The sequence below is a fragment of the Scyliorhinus canicula genome, chromosome 2, assembly GCF_902713615.1.
Source record: "Scyliorhinus canicula chromosome 2, sScyCan1.1, whole genome shotgun sequence".
Taxonomy (NCBI): Eukaryota; Metazoa; Chordata; class Chondrichthyes; order Carcharhiniformes; family Scyliorhinidae; genus Scyliorhinus; species Scyliorhinus canicula.
Window position 1 is genome coordinate 93,257,557 of NC_052147.1, and position 13,279 is coordinate 93,270,835.

Consider the following 13,279-nt stretch of genomic DNA (forward strand, 5'->3'; position numbering starts at 1 on the left):
ATTCATGCATGATATTCACGGCGCCAAATACGTGAAGTACAGAGGTACACAGCTCGGTGCACTTCCCATTTAACCCAGCATTTCTTCATTTCCAATTGTGTCTCACATCAGCTTTGTTATGCACAAGAACCCGTCCTAACCCATCTCTCTGAAACACCATTAATAGGCATTTGTGCAAAATGAGCCTTCAAAATAAATAAAAACAGATTTTTAAAACTGAGAAGTTAGTTCTATGTCCTTGTCAATTATTCCATTATCTAATCAGGGGACTGATGACATCAGGAATTATTTTCATATGAAAGCCACCAGAGTGGGAAACATACTGGGTCAGTTATTGCAATTAAAATATTTTGGCGTTATTACAGACTGGCGAAAATCAAATAAAATCCCCCATTATGACCAGGGGAACTTGGAGTGTTTCTCAAATGGTGGAAATAAAGTTAGGGATCAGAATAACTCCATTTCTCACTGGGAGAGGCTTGACCGGGCTGACTGTTCTGGTCTCATTTCCAGGGATTAAGTTCAGAAAATTAAATTGACTCCATCACCACGCCCCTCCTCCAAATCATTGCTGTTTTTTTCAGCAATTCCAGTTCGTTTTTCTCTCTCATTGGTCACCAGTTGTCCTCTTGCGATACTAACCTGGTCGCTTATAGTTCTGGCGAGATTTTGACGGGTTAAAACTGGGGCGCAAGTTTATTGTTACGGAGCATTTATGTTCAGAGTGTCAGGTACGCGGCTGGAAGCAAAGAGAGTTAGAGATCACTGAGGGAACAGCGAGACACCTTGAAGTGAGTTCTAGTCTTCTTCATGAATGATTAATTTGGAATGATCCGCTTTTTCGCATTTCTCCCTTACGCTGCTCTAGTCCCCGATGCTCATTCGGCATCGCTTTTGTGCCGTGATTGCTGTGTGAGGGGGATCTGGACTCCCGCGAGTACAGAACCTCGGTGGAATAACAGTCCCCAAAAAATGACTTGTAGCACAGCAACATAATTGATTATTTTATTTGCAGTGTAGAAAATGGAAGTAAAATGCGGTTCATTGTTAATGTTGTCCATGCATATAAAATATTACCATAGAAATGAGTGCAAAATATCATGAGGGTATATTATTAGTAGCGTAAAAATTAGGAAAACAATTTTGTTCTGTTTAGAATTGTTGTTATTATCATCAAACAATATACTCACATCGTTCATTGCTGGTTTACTAATGATCAAATCTAATTTTAAAAGAAAAAACTGTAAGCTTAGGATGTACGAGACAAATGAGAAGCTGGAATTCGCCTCTTTTTATCCACCGATTGCAAAATAAAATGGAAAATTGTGAGACTTGGCTTCGCCCATATAGGAGTGTGGGTTGTGAGGGGAAATTTGGCGTCTTAAGTTAAGATGCATAGATTTTTTTTGGAAGTATTTTTATTCCAAATGTAACATTTTCACAATTTACAACAGTAACAAAACCTACCCACCACGCACACCCATCTCCCCCCCTCAATTCCCCACCGCTCTCTCAGCAGTCAAAAAGAACAAAGAGAACGAAGAACAAAGAAAATTACAGCACAGGAACAGGTTCTTCGGCCCTCCCAGCCTGCGCCGATCCAGATCCTTTATCTTAACCTGTCGCCTATTTTCCAAGGATCTACTTCCCTCTGTTCCCCGCCCTTTCATAAAAGAACAAAACAGTGATCAACAGTCAACAGTGATCAACTCTCCAAAATGAACAAACCCAAAATATTGTAGAACCCATCACTCAGCGCCTTAGAGCAAATGCCGCCTTCTCCAGGGCCAGAAGGTCCAGCTGGGCCCTCCGCCACGCCAGGGTGGAGAAGCTGACCTCCACCCAACAAGACCCACTGGCGTAAAATCAGCAAAGCCAAGACTAACATGTCTGCCACTGCACCCGTCTGCAACTCCAGCCGGTCTGACACACCCAGGGGTCCAGGCTCCACATCAACAGGCAGAAGTCCCGAAATGGTGCTGAACACTGCCCTCCAAAATTGTTCCATCTTTGGGCAGGACCAAAATATATGAACATGGTTTGCTCTTCCCCTCCCACATCGCTCACAGGCATCCTCCACTCCCTCAAACACCCCCTCAAGTGCGCCCTGGACGCTGCCTTCAGCGGTATCAGCCCCAGCCTTGCGCACAAAGTCGAGGCATTCACCTTCTGCAGCAGCTCACACCATATCCCTCCACAAACGCTGCCCCCAGTTATTCCTCCCACTTAGCCTTAGCTCCCTCCATAGATACCTTATCCCCTCCAAATAATAATTACCGTAAATCACCGAGACGCCACCGCCTCTCCAATACCGCCTCCAGCAATGAGGCAAACACAATCGGGAAGGTCGCCAGATCTTGCTTACAAAGCCCCGCATCTGCATGTACCGGAAACGTCCCCCCCCCCCCCCCAACCCAAATTTCTCATTCAGCTCCCCCAAGCTCGCAAAGTGCCCCCCAGGAACAGATCCTTTATGTTCCTAATCCCCCTCTCTTCCCATCCCTGGAACCCCACCTTCATCCTCCCCGGCACAAACCCGTGTTTCCCCTGATCGGCACCTGCCCCTGACCCAGCTCCCAAGCTAAAACGCTGCCGAAACTGCCTCCAAATCCTCAGTATGGCCACCGCCACTGGAGTCGCCGGATACTTCCCAGCGTCGGCAACCCTGACCCCCGACATGAACCCGCCTCCACCCTCACCCACAAAGTCCCTACCTCCCTATTCCATCCCGGAATCTTCTCTGCATTCGCAACCCAGTAATATTACATCAAATCTGGGAGACCTAACCGCCCCCCCCCCCCCACCCCATTGCCGACCCCTCTGCTGTACCACCTTCCTTATCCTGGCCACCTTCCCCGCGCAGACAGAGGAAGAGATCAGCCTATCCACCAGCTTGAAAAACACCTTCGGCAAAAAGACGATGGCACCGAAACAGAAACACAAATCGTGGTAAAATATTAATCTGTACTGTCTGTACCCCGCCCACCAACGGCAGAGGAAGATTATCCCATCTCAACAAACCAGCCTTCACCCTATTAAGGTACATTAATAGATTATAATTGGATCCGTAGCTCTATCCAGCCACCGGCACTCGATTACCAACTGGAATCCATGAGGTTTGTTGACAGATTTTGAAGTTGGTTCAGTATCTGTGACTGCACTAGTCAAGATCCTGGTTTAGTATTCCATTATTCCCTGTCTTATGCTATTTATCCTTGCATCCCCCACCAATATCGGGCGTAACTCTGTCTTGACTCCAGGGCAATATTTTTGGAGGGGCTATGGCCATAATCACTCGGTTATGGAAAGTGCCATTAAGTAGGTGGGATTCGCATTGTCCGATATTCCAGCCCATGAACATACTGTCCACAAAACCAATAAGATTTCGCTATTCCCTTTTCAAATACATTTGAATTATTTACAAAACAGAGAATAACAAGAAATAAAATGATCGTTTGAACCTTCCCAAACGGGTGGGTTTGAGTCAGGAGAGAAATTAAAATGTAACAAATGGGGAAGCTGCATAAAGCGGCTTGGATTTAACATTGGGTTTAAATGGAGGCGTTCGTCAAATCCACACTCAAGGGACGGACCATAAATAAAGCTGCTACAGAGACTGCTGCCTTCATTTCATTTTAGAAATGTCCATATTTAAGTAATTCTAGCTGGATTTTCTGGGCCTTGGGAAATCTTGGAGCAGGTAAAAGACGAGAATGACAGAACCATAGGAAGGATACTCACAAAAATAAATCATTCGGTTTATCCGGTTTGTGCCAGCTCTTTGTAGGAGCAATTCACCTAGTGCCAATCCGGCCCTTTCCCCTCAGCTTGGCATGCTTTCCTTTTCAAATTTGGTCCAATTCTCCTTTGGACGGCACGATTACAGTTACCTCCACCGCACTCTCAGGGAATGCACTTCATATCCTAACCAGGAATGGGGCAGGTCCATCACTTTACAGCACTGCTTGTGCTTTACAGCACTGCTTGTGGGCCAAGAGGAACAGGAGTGTTCCCTTATAGAGTTTAATAAATTGCACTTTAATACGTTGTACCCACTAAGACAGGGCACGACTTGTTCGCATACAACGGCTCTTGCTTTCCGGTCCGGCCTTGGGCGCAGGTTGACGCGCCATCTCTCTTCTCTCCCTGTAATCTCTGCTTCCCTCTGGACCGCAAGCACTGCAAACGAACATCAATTGCAAACATGCAGCGCAATTTGCTCAGTGAAATATTCTGTTTATTAATTCATCCTAAGCCACAACCCGCAAGGTAATCAATTATGTTATTGCATTATAATTGCCCGAAATGAGGGGAGGTTCATTCTTAATTGATTTAAAGAGTTCGTGATCAATCTGTGATTGGTCTATGTGCACATGATAAGCTTCCAATCGGTTTCATGTCGGCGATGGTCATTTATTGATGTAATTTCCCATTGTCCCCTGACTGGTCCTCTCGGGTGGCAATTACCTATGAGACCTTTCCTCTCATTAAATATTGTTTGTGTTACTTCTTGCAAAGACAAGATCATGTTTTAATATCTCCCTGCCCACTTGTTCAGCATGGTGGACAGGTGATGCCTCTATGTTTCATATCTTGAGCTTATCCTCTCAAAACCTAATTTAATTAGTATTAAATCGGACCCCTATCAGTGACTCTGTTTTGGACTGGTTATTTGAAGTTGTTGTTACTTTTCTCTGTTGGAATGAGTTACTTCACTTTTAAAACAAAGAATAGAGCAGTAAAGTAGATTATGAGCTTAAAACTAATAAAGAAGTTCACAAAGTACGAATACAGTGCACGTAGTATTATGTATAGAATATGAGTGAGAGTAGTTTTCATGTCTGCTTCTACTTGAGATAACATAGCATGCAATGTCTGGAAACATGGATTCATTCAAATCTAATTGATCTGTTGATTTCATTAAAACGGGCGCTTATTAATGTGTTTTTGCAGAGATAACTGCTTCGCTATAGTATTTTATTTGTATCTGCCAATGCTTGGTATAAGATAATTAAACTTACAGAATAGTTTTGTAAACTTACAAAGTTACAGAAGTTACACAAAGTCCATATAAACCACACCTCAATGTTTGCAAGTGATTGGTCTGCTAAACATTACAGTACATTCAACTAACATATATTAAAATTTAAAAGAACTAAAGAGTTAGAAAAGCTAATTACAGAACTTAATTATGAACTCACAAAATCAAAGATGGATACACAACGTGAAATAAAGTGACTTCCCTCAAACGCCAGAAGTTGAACGGCACTATTTTAATGCACAAGGCTGAATGTTTTAATACTTACATTTCTTTGCACAATAGGAATTTGAATTTAGGGAACAAAGTTGATAATTTTAAATACGAGGGTGTTGAATAGTTCCGTGGCTGCATTAGTTCAAACTTGACGCCTCACATCTTCATCATAAGGCCATATGTTCTTTGTCCATTGTCAAGTTTGAGTGTGATGCTCTGGCCAAGTCACGTGATAAGCTTCTGTCCCAGAATTAAGCATAAGACCATATGGGGTTGACATATTTCGATTGTGTAAAAACTAAACCCAAACTAACCATTAAACTTCAATTTCCCTACACAGGAAAACTGCCAAAGGATGATACGACAGCCTGCATTAAATGTGTGAGTCGCCTGGGAAAGTCAGACTTCCTGGTTTACTCGTCCGTAACTCCACAATTCCCAACTAACCCGCCACCACCCCCAATGTGATCAATATCAAGCCACAAATTCCCGAGCTCCCGGACTGGTTCCCCAGGAGTCCCGACAAACGTAATAAACACATAATCCAAAACACATTAGACGTGCTATAGAGGGTGGGCTCTCCTTACCTCTTCAGTGCCACTGCCTGCTCAGTAGATTCGCTTTTCTCCCACTACTGCTGTGGCTCAAGGCGGCTCACCACTACGTTGCTAAGGGTGAATTCGGATGGGTGACAGATGCTGTCATTTCCAGTGACGTTCACATCCCATGGGTAAATCAAATCAAAGCTATGTGGAGTTTCAAACCACCCGGCCTGCCTTCGGCAATGTTTTATCAGACGGTGCTGCCTTTCCCTTGAACCTCTGCAGTTGGAGAAGTGAGGGTGCTCCAACAATGAGCGGTTTGTTGGTCATTTCAAAGGGCGGTTCAGAGACAATCACGGTTCAGGACAACAGTGACATAAAGGCCAGGGCAGCATAGGACAGTTTATTTCCTCTCCCACCCTAATAGACATTGGTGTCGCGACATTATCAATTTTACCGATAGCAGCTTTTAATTTCCAGGTTTCACAATGAATTGAATTGAAATTGAGTGAGATGTAAAGTTGACATAAGTCCCGTATCATAACAGCACAGAGTCGAAGTTTATGCTCTGGTGCTTTTCCAGTGGCAATGTGAATCAGTTATCATTATCTGTCCGGAACTCCTTTGGTGTTTAATATATCGCGGTCTCTTTCAATATTTCTATTTCAATTCCCCTAGGTGTGAAGGACCAATGATGTGTTCAAGTGGAATTTGGTAAATACTCTTACTTACCTGCGTATCCATTTTGTAGTGAGGTGAAGGACCAATGATGTGTTCAAGTGGAATTTGGTAAATACTCTTACTTACCTGTGTATCCATTTTGTAGTGAGGTGTGTTCCCCTGTGTCTGGCGTGGGTCTCCCAGATATTCGAGAATTACAAGAACAATTAATACGCGGTCTCCTACTTTAAAAAAAAATCCTGTGCTTATTTCTAGATAACAAGTTGGGAGTGGCTCTGTGGAGGTGAATCTGGTAGAAATCCACATCTAGGACTGAAACGAATCTGTTTGGTGATCGGCGAGCTTCCTTTTGGAATCAGCGAGGATGACCAGCTTGGCGGATAGAAGACTCCCCGCGGAGTTGGAGGAAGCAGACTATGAATTTAGTGGACACAATATAAAGATTACGATGTTTAAAGGAGCGTCTCTAGGCGTCTCCTGTTATGTCTGGGCACCTGTAAGTTCAGCGGCCTGTGACAAATGTTTTCTTGGGTTTCAAAGTGAATTCCCGGCTTATTGCAATGCCTCTGCAATTTGGGCTGTACTCACTCGGTTTAGAAGCTGATTTCGGTGGGTGTATCTCCACAGTCAGATCCGGGTCTGATTCCCAGGCAGATAGTATTAGCTCCCTAATGGAGACTGATGTTCCCCCATTTGGATCGGCAGCGTGGATTTGGTGGACACTGTGCAATATTATGAGAGATTTCTGGGATTTCTCAATTTGGTTCCTTTTCAAGTGCTATGAAGATTATCAGGCCCAGGAGATGTGTCCACCTTCAATCCCACTAATCCCCCCAAACCATTTATTTACTAATACTACTTTCCTTCAGCTCCGCACTAAAACTTTGTTTCTCAGAACGTCCAGTACATTGCTCCTTTCTCCATAAAGGAAGACATGAACAAAGTATGTGGTGCTCTTCTCGTTTGCCAAATAGGCATAAACAACTTTTGGAGTTAATCTATTCGCCATTGTTTGTCTGCTGTCCTTCCATTCAGTATGCTTCCCAGTCTGTCATAGCCAGTTTATGCCTCATACCATCATAGTTACCTTTATTGAGGACCCTAGTCTCAGAATCACCGCTATTCAGTTTCAGTTTCAGCACTATTCAGCTTGATAAAGAATTCTATGATATTATGGTCACTCATCCACATTATGATCATTCATCCCCAAGGGCTCTCTCACAACTAGATTGCCAACTAATTATTTCTCATTGCACAACACTCAGTCCAAAATAGCCTGTTCTCTTGTTGGTTCCTCAACATAGGGCCCAGAAAACCATTCCCTATACACTCCAGAAATTCCTCCTCTATTGTACTGTGACTAATTTGAGTCAGCCAATTTACATGCAGATTAAAGTCACCCATAATCACAGATGTTGTTTTATCAGCGTGGAAGATCTGATCTTCATTAATCTTCCGGTGGAATCTGCATCACTGGCAACACATGCAGAGGAGCCACGTGTGACAAATTTCAACATGAATAGGTTAGACAAGCCAGGCTGTTCTCCTTAGAATGAGAGCTGACCAGAGATTTGATAGAGGTATTCAAGGAGTCTAAGTCGCTGGTCAAAATCCTGGAACTCCCTCCCTATCCACTCAGTGGCTGTACCAACACCTCAGAGACTGCAACTGTTCGACAAGGCAGCTAACCTCCACCTCCTTAAGGGCAACTAGGGATGGGCAACAAATGCTGGTCTGGCCAGTGACACAATCATAAATAATCCATGACCTTAACATAGATTCTATTTTCATTTTCATGGAGAGATAGATGGGTGACTTTCCTTACTCCTTGCCACCCTAAAGCAAGAGCTTGGGACGATTCTGAATACTGCTGTAAGCTTCCTCCACCAAGATGCTTGGGTGATCTTTGATCAACTTCTCACCTTCCCTCCATTTTCCAACTCTACCCTCTAGCTTTGCGCATTTTGCAAATAATTTTCGTTGTATGAGTGTATCTTTTTTTCAGGGGACGGTTCTTTGTCGGTATTTCGAGGCTGAGAAGTTTGATTTTACTGGGAAGAAGGTGATTGAGCTCGGGTCTGGGACCGGAATTGTGGGGATTTTCGTGGCGCTGCTGGGTAAGTTAATCCTCCAGTTGTAATTCCGGTTCTACCCCTCCATTTACTAACTAAAACGGATATCCATTATTTTTTTAATTTAGAGTACCCAATCCCCCCCCCCCCCCAATTAAGGGGCTATTTAGCGTGCCCAATCCACCTGCTGTGTACATCTTTGGGGTGAGACCCACGTAGACACTGGGAGAACATGCAAACTGCACATGAACAGTGACCCCTGGCCGGGATCGAACCCCGTCCTCAGTGCTGTGCCGTCCTTAAAACAGATATCCATATAGTTGGTATCATGAGACCATAGAATGGTTTCAGCAGGGCCCTTCCTGCCAGCTCTCTCCATGGGCAGCTTCACGAGTCTCACTCCCCCTCCCTTTCCCGATAGCCCTGCATTTTTATTTTCCCTTTCAGATAATTATCCAACTTCCTTCAAAGAACCGCAAGCGAATCTTCCTCCTCCAGATTTTCAGGCAGTGAACACTGGATTCGAAACACGGCCTGAACAAAACCGTTTTGTTTTTCCCACCCCGCCATCCGTTTTTCACCAATCATCTAAAACCGGCATCTTTAGTTCTGGACTCTTCCACCAATGGAAACAGTTGATCTCCAAGAGGACATCATAGAATATCATAGAATTTACAGTGCAGAAGGAGGCCATTCGCTCCATCGAGTCAAAGAGTTTTCCAAAGGGATTCAGATAGTGGGCAAATATTTGGCAGATTGAAAATAATGTGAGGCAATGTGAACCTGTCCATTTTGGGAGAAGGATGATAAACGCAGTCTGCTGTTGAAATGGAGAGAGATTGCCTACCTCTGTGGTACAGAGATGCAAGAGTGACCTTCTCCATCAGTCACAACCTGTTACTGTAGTAAGCAGGCACAGCACGTGATTCGGGGGACAAATGGAATGTTCGCGCGTTTAAAAGGGAATATATCATAAAACTAGGGGACTGTTGCTACAGCTGTCAATGGCCTTGGTGAGACCACAACTGGTGGCCTGTGTCCAGTTTTTGTCTCATTGATGAAGAAAATATATAATTGCTTTCAAGAAGGTTAATTCGACTCATTCCTGGGATAAGGGGGTTAGCAAGGTTGGGCTTTTCCCCAGAGGAGTTTAGAAGAATGATCTTCTTAATATATATAAGATCCAGAGGGCACTTGATAAGATGGCCGCTGAGAGGATGCTTCTTTTGTGGGGAGTCCCGAACTAGGGGACACGGTTTTAATTTAGGAGTCTCCCATTTAAGACTGAGATTAGGACAATGTTTTGCTCTCCGAGGTGAGCTCTCTCTCTCGTGAGAACTGTGCAGTTGGATCATTGGATGTATTCAAGACGGAGTTATATCGATTTTCGATCGGCAAAGGAATCATGGGTTAAGGGGTGGGGGAGATTGTGGTGTGGAGGCGGAGGGTACGTGGAGTTGAGGCCACAATCAGCTGAGGAACCACATTATCGAATGGAGGAGCAGGTTCGAGGGACCAAAATATCAAGCCCGCTCTTGTTTGTTCTATTTCCACTTCAAGGTGTTTACCATTGTGGGCAAAAACGGAATCTAAGATCAGAACTCGGTAATTCAACTATTCGAGTCTGCACCTCTGTTCAGTTAGACTATGGCTGGTTTATATGATAGCCATTTATCCACATGGCTTCCATTGCGCTTAATAGTCTGAAAGGAGATATTTGGCACAGAGATCCATTTGATATTATCCGGTGACCTCTGCTCAATATGGGAGATCACAAACACCCAGGTGAATAATGGCTGCTTAGATCAGGCGATAAAAACTACTCGACCCACACTCCAAGCGTTGCTGAAGTCAATGTTTTCAGGACAGGAAATATCTATAGAAAATAAAAACTTCTCATCTTGTGGGACCTGTGTGCGAGTGGACCTCCGCATCCAGCAGCAGGAATTAAACTGATCTGCATCGCAATTGGTCGGAAATAAATAAAACCAATGTTGCTACGCCAACAAGTGCAACGGCGCCAAAACACGATGTTAGATGGATAGGAGAAGAATTATATGAAAGAATGGTCCAATTATTAAATCTACCTGAACATTAGACCCAGGTGGCAAAGAATACAGCCTTCTGCCAGTGAAGTGGAATGAGAGAGAAGTTGCCGGTCGTCGCTACTTGTTAATAACATCTTCATTAATAGTTGTATTGTCTCATATTCTCAAAGTTACAAAACCAATGCACGAGTTGACAGGGTAAGCCCATAATCCATGTCATTGCTTGCTCCAAAAAACAATTCAAATTCAAATTGAATCCAATTCATGGTCTCCCCAAGAGAGACATACACATTTCTGTAACAAACCTCCCGAACCCTCTGCCCTCATATTCCGAATATTGATCAGCTACCTTAGAATGATCTTCACCCCGCCCCAACACACAACAGTACTTAATGCACTTATAAAAGGAAGAAAGGAAGAAATACTAATAGGAAAGCAAGAGGAGGTTCTGAATATCTTGCTGTCCATTATATTCCCTTTGCTTGACAAAGATTGGATTCGCGAAGACTCATGTATTACGCGTTTCATTTTAAAATAGGCATGTTTTTAAAAAAAACATCGAACATTTTTTTCTGTAAATCTCTCATGGCGTTTGTGGAAGGAAGTTAAATAGAACCATACTCACAGTCTTCAAATGTACACCTTCGGGTCAATTGATTTGAGTCTCTCTGTCATGACAGTTCATTAGATCTCGAATATTATAACACGCCCCACTGTCCACATACATAAATACATCCACATGATCTGATCTTCATTAATCTTCCGGCGAAATTTACATCACTGTCAACACATGCAGAGCAATACGTGTGTTTGATTTCAATCTACACAATCCTGTTCAGATCACGTGCTTCATGGACTATGTGCTGTTCTGCTAGTGCCTGCCTCACTCACACCCAGCACAGGTAACCCTTATTTTACAGAATTATATTCCTCTCACTTCCCTGTGACCAGAATGGATGTTGCAACTGGCGCTGTGGGGATACAGTACAATAATTATGGTCTTATTTTATTGTATTTATTAGGTGGCGATGTCATCATGACGGACAGACATGACGTTGTGAAGCAGATTGAATACAACATCGTTGCTAACGTCCCACCCAGCTGCAGGCACCGCGCACAAACCCGTGCCTTGGCCTGGGGCATCGATCAGGATACATTTGTAGCCGACGTTGATGTCGTTCTGGGATCGGACATAGTTTACAACCCACCGCAGTTTCCAGGTCTGTTGAAGACACTGCGCTATTTCTGCCGGGAGAAGACGACAATTTACCTGTGTTCTGATGTGAAATATAGAGAAGGCTCCGCCCAATTCCACGATGAGTTAGTGCCAGAGCTGTTTCATAGCGAGCTCATCCATACAAGCGGGACCAACAGTATTTTCAAAGTGACCAAAAAGGTTCCAGGCAATTAGAACTATTTATGATGCAAGGACGGGGAGAGACAATGATCCATTTCCGCTTAACGTAATTCAGAGGAATAAACGAGGTTTATTAACTTTTCAACGGTCAGTTTGAATTAAATACGAGAAATCAAATGGAGCACAATTTAATTGGTAACTATATTTTAAAGTGCACATTAACTGTTTTATTTATTCAGTTCTGGCCCGCTCACTGAAGAAGTACGTTAAAAAATTTCTAATCGCCTGCCTTCAGTTTCATTCTAACTCTGAGAATGTAATTAACCTTCGATGGCTCCACCATCTTCATCTTCATTCTTCCCTTTCACCTCAAAGGCTCTCATTTCCTCCATTGCGAAATCTGATTGCAAGATGCTGCATTTATCCCAGGTGTATCCCAGCAGCCCTTATGGCTGGAATTCAATCTCTGTAAATTAGAATATGGAATACCGATGATTATCCTGAATGGTAACCTTCAAGTTAAAGCCTATTGTTTTACCCGCTTGCATTTATTGGAATTTGAATATTATGATTGGATGGATAGCTAAAAAAAAAAACAACCCTACTCCTGCAATAAAGCTTCCCAGCTTAATCTGGTCACGATTTATCTGACGAACTGAAATCCACATAATTTTAGTGAGCGTAGAGCATACAGTGCAGAAGGAGGCCATTCGGCGTGTCCAGTCTTCACCGCCTCACTTAAGCCCTCACTTCCACCCTATCCCCGTAACCCAATAACCCCTCCTAACCTTTTGGTCACTAAGGGCAATTTGTCATGGCCAATCCACCTAACCTGCACGTCTTTGGACTGTGGGAGCAAACCAGAGCACCCGGAGGAAACCCACACAGACACGGGAAGAACGTGCAGACTCCGCACCGACAGTGACCTAGTGGGGATACGATCCTTGACCCTGGCGCTGTGAAGCCACAGTGCTATCCACTTGTGCTACCATGCTGCCCCAGGCATGAGCCTGGTTCCTTTTTCTCTCACTGCCTGAACCCAACTCGATTTAACGTAATCTACTAAATCTACAAAGGTGAGTTCTTTGCTTTTTTTGAGAGGAGGGAATTGGATCTGGTGCTAAAAATAAAGTTCTGCGGTGTGTTATTTTTTGATTCACTATCACTACCTCCAGTCGTAACCACTGGAGAATTTTCTTTTGCGTTACGGGGATTAAGTCATAGCACAAATACCTTCATAGTGCAAGCACTTGGAATATAATAGAGTAGAACTTTATTGTGCATCAAACATTGGGAATATCAGAATAGCTCTGGTCTGGTGTATA

The 13,279-nt window shown here is 43.6% G+C and overlaps 1 protein-coding gene across 3 annotated transcripts; it reads left to right on the forward strand.

Annotated features, from left to right (window-relative positions):
* The first annotated feature begins 706 nt into the window (after window positions 1–706).
* Window positions 707–12,094, forward strand: LOC119962386 (EEF1A lysine methyltransferase 3-like). 3 transcript variants are annotated; one of them, XM_038790347.1, is made up of 5 exons: window positions 708–791; window positions 6,475–6,510; window positions 6,733–6,973; window positions 8,483–8,594; window positions 11,620–12,094. In XM_038790347.1, exons 3-5 carry the CDS (start codon window positions 6,842–6,844, stop codon window positions 12,006–12,008), a joined length of 633 nt encoding a protein of 210 aa, XP_038646275.1. In that variant the 5' UTR covers window positions 708–791; window positions 6,475–6,510; window positions 6,733–6,841; the 3' UTR covers window positions 12,009–12,094. The 3 variants fall into 3 exon arrangements, with proteins under 3 accessions (XP_038646276.1, XP_038646275.1, XP_038646277.1); XM_038790348.1 differs by lacking the exon at window positions 6,475–6,510 and having other exon boundaries at window positions 707–791; XM_038790349.1 differs by lacking the exon at window positions 708–791 and having other exon boundaries at window positions 6,497–6,585.
* Window positions 12,095–13,279: the final 1,185 nt, after the last annotated feature.